The following is a 16,173-nucleotide window of genomic DNA, read 5'->3' on the forward strand; positions in this document are numbered from 1 at the left end:
AGTTAACGAAAGATGTACAATGTTACTGACAAATATACTCATTAACTTGCGTTACGCATTATGATGCAATGTAAATTTTTCGATACGAACGGGAGAAGATCATACTGTATTTTCTTTGCTCGCACGCAAGACATCCTCCACTAAAGTTTATTATACCTTTGTATATATATAGATGTAAATAAGTAATAATGAATGGGTCTTACAATTAAACAAAATTAGTTGTGTGCTAACATATAGCGTATATATCTTGGATTAACGAGGGGAAATCAAGGACATGTAAGAAAAGATGTTAGAGTTATCTTATTTTGACCGCAATGATTATTATGAACGACGAAAAATGAGTTCGTGTAACATTGATATATCGATGTAACAATATATATTTAGACGATATAAGTTCACATGTTCGGATAATAGATTTCTATTCACTTGAGTTCGAAGATGCGAGTGCTCATTATCAGTCTAATTTTGATACAAGGTGAAGTAGATTCTTTTATTCGATATTTCTATTTAGAGAAATTGACCGCAGAAAGTGCTCCATTGTAAATGCCTTTTTACTATAATGTCATATAAAGATGTTAATGACACAATGTCTAATTGTACATTATTTTTTTAATAAGCGTAGTAACTATTACTACCCTGTGAGTGTGAATAACGGATTACAAAATCTGAGTGACTCTATAACTCATACTCTCCTAGCGATGTTGAGTTATAGTAAATTCAAAATGTTCAATCTGCGCTGCAATGTTTTTGCAATAAATAACATTTTTCAATAAAAATTCAAATTAATTTCAGTGAATTACCATAAGTTTGTTATTTCTCTATTTCGAGACAAAGCTATATAGAATGTTGCCTTTCTTTGCATTCGCAAATTATCTGAATATAGAATTTCATATCAAATAGACAACATATGTATTTGCGTACCAATTTAAAAATTTACACTTTATTATAAGTACGCAACATATTTAGAGGTACATCTAACTATCTTTACCAGGCTCGACTTTATCGAAAGAGAACTCGAGGGAACAAAACAATGGTAAATGGAAATGTTGAATTGTGCGAGTCTGTGTGAAATGCGACGGAACTCTTGCCTTAAAATTAGATAAATTAAATGTATTTAATTCTGTATGTGATCGATCAACAGGTAGCATACAAGAATTACATTTAAGTAGAAGCGAAAGTTGTTTCATTACTCGGTGCTATTTATCTAAATTTAAGGAATCGCTCCATAGGCGCGAGTATTAAATATAGATTGTAAATAGAGAACTTAATACAGGCAAGCTGATAAGCTCTCGAGTTAGTCTATTTCTCTTTGCACATTTCATATTTTTATTACTATATGGACAAGTGATTACAAGTTACACAGTTACGGTACTTTTCGTAATTGCAAAGTCAAGTAAATGTTGTAATTAACATCTGCTCGATGCTTTATAGCAATCATACAAATGTATATAATGTGTCTCGAATTTGAAACGTTGTGTATTACGCACGAGGTTTTCAGAGGATAGGAATTTCCAGGCAGCTGTATAAATAGCGCACCGAAATTTAAATTGGTAACATTAAATGAAGCAATTAAGATCTCGTTTGACGGTCTGGATATTAATTCCACTCGTTGCCTTTTATCTTATTAAGCAGTGAAAGTATTTTATAGTGTGCGCGTTGCGATTGCCCTCGTTTCAACGTTTAAACCACGGCTTTAAACATTCACGATGACATTCGCGAAACGTCGACGATGAGATACTTATTAGATATTAATATTTACGTCTGCTCATAGAATATTCAACTGCGGATCTATTAATGATTTATCAGTCGATACAAAAAATTTCAAGCTGCCCTGCCGATAAATGAATGAGCTGAAATATTAAGAGTAAGTCATTAACGGCCCGCTTTTGGTTGTATCTGTACAAACGGAAAAATGTAATATCCTTCTGCGAAAATAAATATATTTTACAGAAGTTGTTGGTTCTGTGAAGAAGCAAACATTGTAAATTAATTTCGTTCCGAAAACAAGTGGAAATATTTTATAGTATGCTTTGTAAATGGGTTGCTGTAATTTACAATCAAAGTATGTACATATATGTATATTAACCGATGGTAAGATAAAAACGTGTTATATAAACTGCTTTTTCTCGATTTTTCCCTATTATCAAAATCATATGCGTGGCGACCATAATGCATTCATACGCACCCCCACTTCCCGCGTAAGCCAGTGTCCTCATGCGGTCGCTAGGCAACTCCGGTGTAACCTGTGACGGCCATCATGCACCGGTCCACCGCAGTGCACTTCTATTTGCCTATCATCAGGCGCTGTCAGTCCGTCAGTTGACGAAGCGGACGAAGCTCCGAGATCCAAGCTCGCGAACACGCGGCTCGTAGTACGATATCCTAGTCTTTAGCCCTTTGCACTCCACTGTCCCTTCTGAGGGGACATCGTATTTCTAGCGTATCACTCGGAGGGAACATCAAAGTTATTAGTGATTCTCGGGAATCAACTTATTCCAACGCAACTTTTTGAGAAATGCATGTCTCTCTGAAGTTTTCTGCGTTGAAATCAAATCAGAATATGGTACAATTATTAAGATATGTAAACAAAATGTCAGCCGGTATTACGTTGGAACAGAATGCCACTTGAAAAGAGCGATAAGGATGGTTCGTGGAAGAAAGGATCGCACTGTATGGTGAGATTTATAAATATGAATAAACAAGTCTAAAACTGAAGGAAACGATTTTCAAAGCTGAACTCAATTCGAGTTAAAGCGTCAAGCGTTACAGATAGATCTTGTAAGAAATAAAATGTTGATTTTTTTGCAATTATATGTTCCTCGATGTCTATAAATTCATATAAATCAAATATCATTACAATACCTTACTTGGTTCTAAAGCTATAATATATAATATGAGGATTCGTAAGTGCACGCTTTTGCGAGAAAGTGGCGCCGAGTAGCTGCTAGCTAAGGTCCGGGATGGTTCGGAGTGCAAAGGGTTTGAATCAAATCCTACAACACTGATCTATCATAGCGTACTTTATTATTTAGCCATTCTGAGAATAAAATGGCAAGATATTAAAGTAGGCTGTGGATCTGTGTCTTTTTGATGGTCTCTCCGGTTGGTAGCGTCATCTGCAGTGAATTTTATTAACTGAATTCTACTCAGCGCCTCTGTCAAAGTGTACTCTAAACGTGAAAACAGTTCCCCCATTCGAGTGTCCATCAGGGCACATCAGCAGGCAGGCAGGGTATCGTGGTTGCTCGCTCGACTCGCAGATCACTGTCCTTCTGCGCCGAGTTATCATCGCTTCACTTTCCATGTCTCCGACGTACTTAATTCCGCGGAATACAGAAATGTGCGGCGAGGTGTTCATGTAGTATTGGTTCCAACCGTAGACATCATTCACGTGCCAGAACGAGGACCTGTCTTTCCTCATCACCCATCCGTCGACATCGATTCGCAGCACCTCGTGGACTTGCGAGAAAAAGGACTTGAAAAAATACACAACATTCAACATGGAGCAGAAGCGACTGTACAAAGTGGTGCTCACCGGAGGTGAGTTATTTTTCTCTTTTACTAACCAATTATTGTCATATTCTCGTACGTTGCGATTCCGTTCTGAAATCATTTGTTCACTTGAATGGATGCTTCCATGCGTTTTAGATTAAAAAACAGAAAGCGACGTAAAAAAATTAGTTTTCGGGAGCACCACGTGTTCGAGCAAGTTCTAATGTAATACTTTAAACGCGGACTCATCGAACTGCGTTTCTGTTTCGTATACGAACGAAATTAAAGAAACGAAGTTTGATATCGTTTTTTCGTTGTTACATACATGTTGTACGTATTGTTGCTATAAAAATACTGATAAAATTCTTTACTCCGTAGTAAAAGGAATGACATCATTTTGCACATTATTTACTGACATTTGTCACAAAGTTGCGCAGTTCTTATGATCGATTATACCATTGCTTGAATTTTCCACCTGTATGCAAATGTTTGCCGAATCGATTTTACGAGTGGAAAGAACAACGCAAATGAAACGTAGTTTCGGATAATCAAATCCAACGACCTTAGGAATATCGACAGCAGTAAATATCTAATTTTAACGTACCGAAAATGCATATCTCGAGACACTTACAATAGAACACTTTATAACAGTACGTGACATATATAAAAGTTTTTTTTCAAGCTACGTACGTTGTATCGTATCCAGAACAATAAGACAGGGATAAAAAATAGAATCATTCTAAAAGCACGTAGTCGCAGTAGGTCTAAAGTAAGCGAGAATGCAACAGCTGACAATTTATTTTATTTTTTTACTTGTCTTGTCATCAATTGAACCAAGTGTGATCGATGGGACAGAAATAGAGCAGCTGTTCTCGAAGTATCAACCTCCGTAAAGGATCTCGATGATCAGCGATCCATGTGTACGATCACTTCAAATCGAACATCAGTGCCGGCACATGAACGCAATTGACTCTCGCAATTGGTTGTAACGACACTCTGGATCATATCTTGACCAGTCGTCATCTCTTTATCGCAACTTAATATATTATTTTATCAATTGCACAAACGTTTCACAATGGTGTTTAAATTAATTCAGATAACGCTCCCACTTAACTTTCAATGAATCTTGATCGATAGAACCATTCAACTTGGCTACGAAATGCATTCTGCGTTTCCGTCGCTACGATTTTAAGCATGTATTAGCGTTCGTCATATTTTTCAACTGCGATTGCAATTTCAATATCGTGTGTCATTATTGTAACAATACTGTTCCGCGGGACTCGCACAAAGAACCATAAAAATAGAGTTTTCCTTAGGAAACCGTTACAGTCTCAAGGACAATAGACCATCCTACGTAAAAAGACAACTAAAAAGCCATTATACAAAATACCAACCCGGTCCCAACTCGTAAAATCCCATAGATGGTTTTAAGGGACCGCTTGTACCGGGATATTCATTATCCTTTCGCCGTAAGCACAACTTCGACAGTAATCCTAAACCCTTAAAAAATCATAAATTTTGACACAACCGTTAGTTTCATGTTAACGCGTAGATACTGTTTGGAGTATCGCCCTCGTTTCTCAATGATTCTATGAACAATTTTTTTCTCTCATTCCACCATTCCTCTACATCCTCCTGCTTTTACACGCTTTTCCCTATACTCTATCCTACCGACTACAGCCCTGATTTCGCTCGTTTTCGAGCTGTCGAAAGGATATCGTATAGTGGGAATACTCCTTAAGACATATTAGCGTCTGACGAGCTTGATAAAATCAAGTTTAGCGTGCAACAATTTAAACCAGTTACGGAGTCAATGAGCGTACAGCTGTTTGGCAACGTGTGCGAGAACAAGGGTCAAATGCACTTGGAGCGCATTAGTGCATCTCGAATGCATCCCATCCTTTAATTTCTCTCGTTTCATCCATGAGCATTTGTCAGGGCAAGAACAACGTGCCAAATACTTGTCAAATGAAGCTTCATTAATCATTAAATTCATGGTTTATCGTGTAAGTGACCAATAAACGAGTCCACGTTTTTTCAAGCATAAAATAATTCAAAGGATTTAGGATTGATATCTGGAGGAAATTGCATTTCGATTGCAAATTTCTTAAATTTAATTTAATACATACATTATGACGTGATGTTCAGGGAATCGATATGCTTGTATTTTTCAGGACCTTGTGGTGGCAAGACGACCGGGCAGACACGGCTGTGCACGTTCTTTGAGAATATGGGCTGGAAGGTAGGCATACTCTGTTCTTTTTCTCATTCCGCTTTCCGTATGACAAAGAGGTGACACCTCTATACGAAAGGGTCCCACGAGTTTTCTTCCTGCATAAGCCGATCTCTCTTTGAACGATGATTTCAATCTGAATCAACCCCAAACAGTTCAGTAGCTTCTGATTAATTAAAAAGTTACATCGAGCAATTAATCAGGACGTACGCCTGTGTTCCGAATGTTTCAATAAGCATTCCTTCAATCTTTATGCTACGGATAAAATAATTTCAGTTCCATGTTGGTAAAATCTTAGCCCGACAAAATCTTCTCAGATCAAATCTTTGCCCTAACATCGTATGAAGGGATCGTTGCGTATTATTACGTGCCCAGTTTATGTCTATCCTCGAAAATTTCCTTTTGAATCGAGATCAAGTTCGTTCGCATAGCGAGGATGAGAATATACGCAACATGAATAGAGTCGCGTTCAGTCATGAGACGAGAAATATGAATTGGACGAACTGAATTTTGGGGTAATCACCCTTCGATGTGGATTCGATAGAGCGCTGGTTGTCTTCTTTTTCAGGTGTTCCGTGTTCCCGAGACAGCGACCGTGCTGCTCAGGTATGCAATTACACGATAACTTTCTAGAGACAGTCGAAAGATCGGAGGTAAAAAGCGAACGAAAGTCCTCCGTATGAATTTGAAGGTTCCCGCTTCGAAAAATTGTTTCCCTCAATCTCGTAGACCGAACTCGCACCCTTGATATTGGTACGAGTTGATGGAAACGATTTGAATTCTCGTTGCCGAATCAATGTCGATCCGTACGTTTAACTTTCGTTTTGGTGCCTTCGTTACCTGTCGCTGCTGTCCGACCCATATACGATTACACATTGTAATTCAGGCAGATATGGACACCGTGTTCACTAATCGAAATAACGTAGGATGATTCTGCCTAGCGATAAAAGCAAACATGAGAGTACGGCGCGCTTCAACATCCTTTGTTGATCGAAATCAGAGCCGATCAGAATCGCATAAGCTGTAAATGTAATTCCGATCGCGACAAACGATGCAGGATAATCAATCGACTCGAAGAAACGTTATGCGCGCATTATTACGGGAACGCTAATTCAGCGAACATTCTGATATACATACCTACATGATTCTATTCTAGTATCACTGGCATGCCAATAAAAAACGATTCCTTTCGAGAAGGTATCGCGTTCACGTGTAACTATCTCGATTTATTTTCTGATTTCCATCGATTTCAATACTAGAAAACTGTTTCGCCTGTTTTTTCCAAGTAACACGGCCACCGAAATTCTTCCACCACTCACGCTACTTTAATTTACAAACTATTTCATTAGTCATCTACTTTTCCATTTCAGCGGCGGCATAAAGTTTTCAGACCTGAACGCTGAAGAGGGTAAGTCTACTTCAATTTTTCATTTTCCCTGGCTTTAGCATCGCCTACGTACGGTTTAACCCGCTCTGGCGCACGTTAGATATCTCGCGTTTCGTCGACTACCGTTTGCCGATATTTCAATCGACGTAGATCTTATATCGAGTTTACAACTGCGATAAAGAACAAATAGTTGGAGGACATTGCTTAGCTGCAAAATCTTATACTTCTGCATTTGCAATCTTACAATTAGCTAGAGTCGATCAAACGCATAAGATTTACTTCGCAGTTGTTCTCGAAAGTAACTCTCAAAGTAAACGATTATTAAACCTAACATTAAATCTACCGACAGCTTTTGTACACTAATATACTATATTAATATGTTTTACATTTGAGTGGAATTTAATGTAGACACCGGTACATCGGTTTAGAAGCATCTGAGATAACGATTAAGGCTTTAATAATATGGCAATAATAGTTTCTTTTTATTTCTTAAAAACGGTCATGGTAGGTCTAGTGTTAACGTTATTGAAAATCGAGGAAGATGCGTTTCTTCTGAGATTATGATAGCGGATACAGGGCTTTTACGGAGAGACACAATGTCATGGCGGTATCGATCGACGGTTCGCACGAGCACCTCTCTCGTGCCCTCGGTTCATCCCTTGCCTACCTTGTTCAAGTACAGATATCATTGCGTATGCGTAGACTGCCGTGTGATAACGTCGCACAGTCCATTATCTGTGCCCAACGACACCCTCGAATTACCTCGTCCGCGTTCTTCTTTAAATAAGTCTACCCTTCTTTTCATCAACAAAAAAAGTATAAGTAAATCGAAAAGAATACAAATCTCAGATTTTTGATAAGAGTCTAAAATATTAAATAAACCAGCTCTCGAAACGATACGGAAAGAAATCTGGGAGGGTCTTTCAAACGGTCTCGATCATGTTTTCCTTTATTTAGGAAGGCAAAACTAGATAAGATAGTTTCGTTATCAAAATAAATCTGGGCTAGGTATGAATGAATGGACTTCGCTAGACCGTACGCGTTCGCAATTACTCGAAAATTCCTTTCGTATCAATAATCGATCGTTCGAATAGATTTTCTTCCCCGACGAATTCGTCTCGAATTACGCAACATTACGTCATCTTGCATAACCCAATAGCCTATTATCGACATCCCGTCGAGTCCTTGCAGAAGAACGTTTAAGCAAATTGAAGGATGCGGCCAGGAAATGATTTAATTATGGATGGAAAATTATTTGATTTTTCGAGAACAGTTTATCAAGCGTGGATCAAAAACGGAGTCTATAGACATAGCAGTTCGCGGGTGGGCCAAAGAATAATAGCCAATGTATAAAATCATCTATTCATCCGATTGCGTAAAACCAAAACCGGCAGCTTGCCAAGATTCTCGCGAAGCAGCGGCCGCGATCGAGTCACGAGACGTAAGTATCGCGTTTTGGAACGAGCAACGTGGATCACACGGGATGATCCACGCATCCTGTAGATACGTCACTTCGTAAAATGGAAACAAGAACGCCAAGAATAATAGAAAAATGGTCATGACCAAATTTTGCCTGTCGAGTGGCGGGGAAACGTATTCGAGACATTGAATTTTATCAGACCAGTACATAATCATTGGCTATAAAAGTTGTTTTCACATTACTTAGTTGACTATATAAGTATTTATATTGTAACTTCCTATAATTAATCCATGTTAGCTGGTTCATAAACTGTTATCCGATAGGTCACCTGTTACATGGCTCACTTACAGGATTAACAATCTCTAATTACAAGCGGAACAATTATAGTACTTATAAATGAAACATTTACCGAGTCGTATTTCACACCGAAAAGTTTCAATGAACTTAAAAATCAATTACATAACGTAGAAGATTACGCTGTCGCGTTAAGTGTCACTAGACGGATTTTTTTTAAAATTATTTATAAAGTTTTCCGTGGAATTCTACTCGACAATAAGCGTATACCTGTGCACGCGCGGTGGGTACGTGCTTAAATCCTGAAATAACACGGAAAGTGTACGTTTGTCTGCAGGTTCTCTTTCCTCATTGTTTGGCGACCCAATTTATCCGGTAGCGTTTCATATTGTAATGTAATCCACGGTCTCATTGCCTCGTCCCGTAATTATTTGGACGAGTCGTTAATTTTTCCTGGTGTACAAACAACGACAGTATGAATCATTTAATCCGATGATTCCTGCTGCCGTAACAACGAAAGACTCGTGAATTTTCTGCCCCACAACCCTCAGAATTAATCATGGGATAATAATACTCGATGAAGTTACGTAACGCAGAATCGGAGCCGGAACTGCATGCTCCGCTTAGAAATGCAATTTGAATCGTTTATTAACGTTTATTTAGTGTATGTCTCGTTGCGAAACTGTTGCCATTCTTGATGTATCTTGCCAGACCGCGTTTTGTGTATCGAAATTAAAGTACTAGTTTTTAGTCTCATCGTTTCCGAAGCGTCCAACAGGTTTTTCAAGCTAACCGACGAACTGAAACCTTTTATTTCTGGTGTGAATTTTATTCGAGTTCCCCGTGCATCGAGTACACCTATTTTTTCTTTACTTAGACGCATTTAGTTCTATCTAGCTTACGGTTACGTAAAAGTATTTGTCGAGTTTAATCCGTGGCCTTGAAACACCAATACAAACCAGGCTTCCTGAGACCAAATCCATCTTTTGGCTTCTTCAGAAAATACAGATGATCGAAACGCGTCGATTTTTATTAACAATGAAATTCACAGTCGATTTCTCGTGCTGTCATTGGACCGGATTTTTATGCAAAACAGAACGTTTTTAATGTTGATTTAAAAAATGTGATTTAGATAGAAGTTCCTTTCACCGTTTAATGCATTCAGAATTAACGCATGAAATCCTCAGTGCAGCTATTAGAGTTCATCATTTCTCGTCGCTATGCATAATGTGTGATAGAAGTCGTTGGTTAGTTAATGTAGGTCGGCCGCGATGATGCGTTTTATATTTTTATCGATGCATCGAAATAAATTCGTTATAGAGCACCGTTTATTAATAAATTCATATTCGACGTGTCCATCTGATTGTCGGTTCCTCTCTGTCATCATTACCGCTTTCTGGCCGGCTGCCAATTACCGTTTATTATACGACTTCACAACCAGCCAATTGTCTTAGACGCTTAGATACTTTTCAAACTTCTTTCATTTCACAGACTAAAATCGCGTTTCATTAAAGGCTCCTTTTGTGCGGAAAGTTAATAAGAGAACTTCAGACGCGCGAGGCCGGATCCGTATTAGTCTCCCCCGGTAGCTTTTAAAGCGCCAAATTCTACGGCAGATGAAAGATAATGTCATAGTAACGAAATTATGTTTCAAAGAGGACGCGGATCAAAACAATTTACCTGAGCGCAGTCTTACCCTCTTTCAAACGGTGACGGCCAGCAACAAGTAATTCACTCGTCAAAGACCCTCTATACATTTATCCTCCTCCGCGCTCCTCCTTTTGTGCCACGTCCGTATATTTTCTTTGTTTCCGAACAATTTATCGGAGAATGCGCGCGCTAACTCGTCCCGACACGCCAGGATAAAACGCAGTTCGGTATGCAAATGAAACGGGCAAAAAAGCGGCCGAGTTAGCGATCGAGTCAGAGTTAGAGATATTGTACGAGTCTGCATCCGGCGCGGCGTTCCCGTTCCTTTTTTTTTAAATAGATTTAGTGGTTGATCTTTGCAAGGTCGAACTGTGCCTAAGAATTAATATTAACCAGCTACAATTAACAAGTTTACCGGTTATGACGAGACACAGCAGGTTAGGATAAGTCGGATCAATTTGCGCGATCAGTAAAATCATATTCGACGCAGTTGTTCGTTCTATAGATTTTTCTTGCGTCGCGCGAACTTACGTAAAAAGTTTCGTTGACCGAGAGCTGAAACCCGTTTTAGTAAGGTCTCGAATGACGCAGAACCGCGTGAACCATTTAAATCTACTGGGGAACATGATTGAATCAGGCTTGAAAGCGTCGTCTCTAAGTCGACTAAACTTACTAAAGTTACTCGCATCAATGTCGATAATTAACAGAAATAAAGAGTATCGTATTTCGCACGGACTGTGAGAAGAGCTCGACTCTGTGTCATGCGAAATTAAGCGCCACGGCTCGCGTCTCTGCTTTTTTTTCACCCGCATGGAGGAACAGTATTTACCAAACGTGTGATAGTTCCGTTTTCTTCCTCTGAAGCCTCGTGTATCTCTTATTTCGCTTCTCAGTTTCAGCCCTTGTAAAATTACTCTTTGCAATTCTGCATTTTCCGCTGCTTGATTTATTGTGCAGAATCATGAAAAATCAACTACTATGTTTCTCTCGGTGTATGTTAGGTTCGACCAGAATTTTTGTCGTGCAGGCAGTAAAAATAAAGTAGCTAATTGCAAGGGGAATCGATAGGTTTGGTATCACGCGGAGACAGGACGAATTCGCGTGCGGACTCGCTAAGCAATTTCAGTGATAAATGGAAAATCTTAGTTAATAACGATGTAGATCGATCGATCGTCGTAGAACGATTTAATTAAAACTGTTGACGGGAAAAGGGATAAGGCGCAGTATGAAACGCGCGACAGACAGGCTTATCGAACTGGAAGTGTCTTCAAGGTCGGTTGGTTCTAGCAAAGGGATCCGGATCGCGTTCGTTGGTTGCAAAGACTCCGCAGCGGCATTATAGGAATAGATCGGACAATGCCGAGGCAAAGTGGCCGGAGATCTTGGAGATTGACTCCGGTGAGGGTGAGTTTTAGATGTCCACCCCTTTAAAAGGCGACAGGAGACAAGAAAGGGTTCCTGTTTTGCTACCTGCACGGTGGGAAATCACGGTACAGAGATTGCGTGTTGAAAGAACGTCGTTTCGGTTTAAAAAAAATAATACACTCGACACTTGTAATAAAATACTATACTTCGGCATAATTTTATTACAATTGTCGACTGTCAAGATAATTATTCTTTACATTTCTCTGTGTTACTTTTTTACACTTTATATAGTTGTGATGAATGTAACTTCTGGCTAGTGGCGGTGATCTCTGAGCGTGGTTTAACATCGTCAAATGCAAAAAGAGCCGGTCGCCTTGCTAGAACGATTCGAATCGATCCCTGCTGCGTGTCATCGTGCTGCACCTGGTAAATTAGGTATAGCCATTTGTATCACACAGGTTATTGGCACACTAGACATCTTTAAGTTTGTATGGTTTGGAAATTTTCAACGGATTCAAGGCGAACGCCTATTAGTTAATCAGAGTGATCGTTAAATAATGCATTCCCCGTAATAGAGCGACCTCGTCCACCTCTCGATTCTCCTTGCTCTTAATTCGACTAGTTATCAGAAACGCAGTAGCCTGTAATGTACACAAGCTAGACGATCAACACTGTTTAATCACACACCGTCGTCCATCCGTGAAATCGTAAAGACGTGTTCCTTGTTTCGATGCCGGAAAACGAGACCGGTTAGGACTCGATAACACGGACGAGAAACACCGACTGACCGAGGATTATTGGACTCTGCCGAGGTCTCCGACTGTTTCATTAATTGGATTTTTTCGCCGATTCGATAACGAGAGTGTATCGCGACGAGAACTCGCGCACATGGTGCAAGTAATTGGTTCGTCTGAGACGTTACGCGATATCTCGGCCAGATGCGCATGCATGCATAATTATATGAGGGCACGAGTGTGGAACACATGCGAAACGATCGCTGTGGGGCTTTGCTTTCGACGATGTATCAGAAGCCGGACCAGCTAGACTTGAAATAATTGTAAACACGCAGATAAGAGACCACGAAGTATCGTTTGAAGAGCATTAGATGAAATCACGTTACCCTCCACCGATTCGTGTTCGTATTATCTACGAGTACGATAACGATCATTAGGAAACGGTGATCGGTAGTACGTATTTATCGATAGCTTTTGCAATCGAACTCGAGCAGCTAGATAAGAACGTGATTTATTCTTTGCATCCGGACCATCGTAATAGCATTTCTCATTGAACCGTTCACCGTCGCACGTATTACAAGTTTTTCATACTGAACGTTGTAATACGTCACCACGTTTGTTATCTTTGCTTAAGTACGTTAAAACGAGATCACCTAGAAGAGAATTGATGAAGTATCTTCACTCGATGGGAATTATCGATTATCGATGCAGCTGAGCTAAACGTACGACTCATTAATTAATCGCTTGCTATTAAATAAATAGTCGCGAGATAAAAAGACCGTAATTGTGACCGCTCCAGTAGATCTCGCGTTGACTCATCATATAGACGCGTCTCTTGCATATGAATAAACCTAAATTTGCCATTATCTACTTCGATGTGTTTCAGGCTTCAAATTTCAAGAGAATCTTCTACGCACGATGATACAGATAGAGAATACGTTCTTCCAGCTGGGCGAGAGCTGTTCGAGAAATTGCCTTATTATTTGTGATCGTGGTGCTATGGATGCCTCTGCATGTAAGTTAACTTCTCTTAGTATCTTCTTTTATGAACGTTCGACTTAATCTCGTTTCTATTCAGTTATTTCGAAGGATAAATGGGAACTGATGATGGCCTCGAACGGCTGGAACAACGTCGAACTTCGAGACAACAGATACAATCAAATCATCCACATGGTTTCGGCAGCGAACGGAGCCGAAGAGTTTTACTCGACGGAAGATCACGCGTGCCGGTCGGAAGGCGTCGGGCTGGCCAGGGATCTCGATTACAAAGCGGCTGCCGCCTGGGTCGGGCATCCTTACTTCGACGTGATAGACAACTCGCAGGATTTCGAGTCAAAAATCTGTCGCATGATTGAATGCGTGTGCCAGAAGCTGGCTATCGACATCGGGGACAGGTTGAGATCCAGCAGTCGTAAAGTCAAGTTCCTCGTTAAAAGTCCTTTGCCATTGGACTCCGAGTTCCCACCGTTCCAGGACTTTGACGTTGTTCACAACTACCTCCAGAGCAACAATCCTAAAATGCAGGCCCGTCTTCGTAAACGCGGTCAGAAAGGTGCGTGGAATATGAATACACGTGCAGTTTGTTGAACATCGAATTTGATAATATGTAATTTTGCATTTCCAGGCCACTGGTCTTATATTCACACGATTCGGCGTCCGAAAATGTGCGGCCAAGTGATCGAAGTCAAAACTCAGTTGACTCACCGAGATTACTTGAACATGCTCGCGCAACGAGATGACTCGCATTTCACCATCTTCAAGCGCCGACGTTGCTTCCTCATCAACAATCAGTATTTCCAACTAGATATATATAGAGAACCAGCTCACCCGAGGTAAAACATAGGAAATCGCTTAGGTGCAAAATGATTGAATTAGGGGAATCGATAAGAAAACTCTCGGTATGGTTTCAGATGCCGTGGATTAATGTTGCTCGAGACGTACACAGCTTTAACGGGAGACGAGCTGAAGAACATATTACCACAGTTCCTGACAATCGAAAAAGAGGTCACTGGAAATCCAGATTACAGTATGTTCAATCTCAGCTTGCGGGAGGAATGGAACAATACCAATAAATACTGCCACAATTTACACGGTATGTCATCGCCTATACTTTTTATAATCAAATAGTATGTATATGAAAATGTACAACTAATTCTGTTTATATTGTATAGATTACGCTCTTGCAGGCTTAACGGAATCTGGATCGAAAGAGAAGAAAAATATTTCGCCCGTCGAAGCGAAAGATAAGAAACAAATGAACGGGGTCGATTGTAGAATGAACGGTATTGATGTTGCTGTAAATGGTGTAGATAAAGTTGTGAATGGCGTAAAGAATGGTGTCCACAATGTTGCGAATGGTGACGCGAAATTTGTTGAGCAAAATAGCGTGAAGAGCAATAGTCAAGAGAGCGTTAAGTCTACGAAACATTGAACCATTCTTAGTAAAGAAGCGTTGTGATGAGAACGGGTTTGAGAATAACGTGAAATACGCAGTGGTGAGTGCATTAAGCGACGAGGCAAGTTACTTAAATAATTCCAAAAGGAAGACAAAGTACTTTATTGGCATTGACTTAACTCGATAAAGCTGATACCTACTTTTTGAACGATTTTTTGTGCACACTTCGGAAGTGTCATAATCGACGCCGATCAATATGCCAAGTACTTTTACATCTGAATCACTTCGCTTCATTTTAATTTTCTCCTTTCGTTCTCTGTCTTGGAGTATTTACCGTAACTGTTTGTTTAAGGACATTACTATAAATGATTGTGATACAAAATACACGTAGCGGATAGCATACGAAATATGTATTCAGATATGTAATTATTCAAGAACACATACGATCGGTGTAAAGTATACTTTACTTTAGAAAGTGTTTAACGTTGTCTCGATAGAAAAATAATGTTCTGCACTAGCGTAAACAAGTTTTAATTCGTACATCGTATTGTAGAAGACGAACACATTTTTCGTCCTTTCTGTAGGCGTAATTACAAATTTTCTAAGTAAAATTGTTTATTAGGGGTCTCTCATAAAACGTCGAGATAAATTCAGTGTTTCACTTATCTCTTAATGAAATGTATCGTCAACTGATTGAAGAAGCGGTATAGTTCAACGATTGTACTGTTCCACAGTATTGTCAGAATTATGTATTGTAGTCATGACGAAATAATTGTCAAACATGCTAGTATTTAACAGGTGTTTCCATACGAATTTTAAGTCCGAAGGTACTCTAATTTATTGGGAATTCCGTTTTTGTTCGTCTGAATAAAGGTGTCGAATTTTCCATTTTTAGACTCTCTTCACTTAAAATTTTACTCATTTCAGAAACGAAAATTGTTTCATCATTGATCATAACTTAGTGAACGTGAACTGTGATGATTATATTATATGTTTATTTTACATATGTTTATCACAAACTTATCGTTACTTAAAGATGAAGTGCCTGTGAAATGTTCTGTCGCGGAAATAAAAAAAATGATATATAAATATATATTTTCAATGAAAGATGCAATAATCAGTTATCAATGCACTTGTACCACATATAATTGATCCGAACTCATATTGTATTCATGATTATCTAATAAAATGTCATGTGCCTAC

The 16,173-nt window shown here is 39.3% G+C and overlaps 1 protein-coding gene and 1 long non-coding RNA gene across 7 annotated transcripts; one reads left to right on the plus strand and one right to left on the minus strand.

Moving 5' to 3' along the window:
* The first annotated feature begins 3,124 nt into the window (after nucleotides 1-3,124).
* Ttd14 (TRPL translocation defect 14) lies at nucleotides 3,125-16,172 on the plus strand. 5 transcript variants are annotated; one of them, XM_018030716.2, is made up of 10 exons: nucleotides 3,125-3,540; nucleotides 5,667-5,734; nucleotides 6,294-6,331; nucleotides 7,096-7,133; nucleotides 11,764-11,880; nucleotides 13,462-13,590; nucleotides 13,654-14,127; nucleotides 14,200-14,407; nucleotides 14,486-14,667; nucleotides 14,762-16,172. In XM_018030716.2, the coding sequence occupies exons 1-10, from the start codon at nucleotides 3,501-3,503 to the stop codon at nucleotides 15,004-15,006; spliced, it is 1,539 nt and encodes a 512-aa protein (XP_017886205.1). In that variant the 5' UTR covers nucleotides 3,125-3,500; the 3' UTR covers nucleotides 15,007-16,172. The 5 variants fall into 5 exon arrangements, with proteins under 5 accessions (XP_017886205.1, XP_017886191.1, XP_017886198.1 ...); XM_018030702.2 differs by having other exon boundaries at nucleotides 3,141-3,540; nucleotides 14,747-16,172; XM_018030709.2 differs by having other exon boundaries at nucleotides 3,141-3,540; nucleotides 11,764-11,874; nucleotides 14,747-16,172.
* On the minus strand, nucleotides 10,137-11,770 carry LOC113464729 (uncharacterized). Of its 2 annotated transcripts, none has more exons than XR_003389583.1 (3): nucleotides 11,306-11,770; nucleotides 10,523-10,851; nucleotides 10,137-10,433 (listed from the first exon to the last, which is right to left on the minus strand). It is a non-coding gene; the product is annotated as an uncharacterized LOC113464729 (long non-coding RNA). The 2 variants fall into 2 exon arrangements; XR_003389582.1 differs by having other exon boundaries at nucleotides 10,507-10,851.
* Nucleotide 16,173: the final 1 nt, after the last annotated feature.

This window comes from Ceratina calcarata, unplaced genomic scaffold (assembly GCF_001652005.2).
Source record: "Ceratina calcarata isolate Rehan_Ccalc_2016 unplaced genomic scaffold, ASM165200v1 scaffold127.2, whole genome shotgun sequence".
In the NCBI taxonomy this organism is placed as follows: domain Eukaryota; kingdom Metazoa; phylum Arthropoda; class Insecta; order Hymenoptera; family Apidae; genus Ceratina; species Ceratina calcarata.

Excerpts from the sequence above, each read along its gene's own strand:
- Ttd14 (XM_018030702.2), top strand. The coding sequence starts at position 3,501 with ATGGAGCAGAAGCGACTGTACAAAGTGGTGCTCACCGGAG. Across the intron at positions 13,591-13,653 it reads TGCTATGGATGCCTCTGCAT|TTATTTCGAAGGATAAATGG; the intron begins GTAAGTTAACTT and ends GTTTCTATTCAG. Across the intron at positions 14,668-14,746 it reads ATACTGCCACAATTTACACG|ATTACGCTCTTGCAGGCTTA; the intron begins GTATGTCATCGC and ends TATATTGTATAG.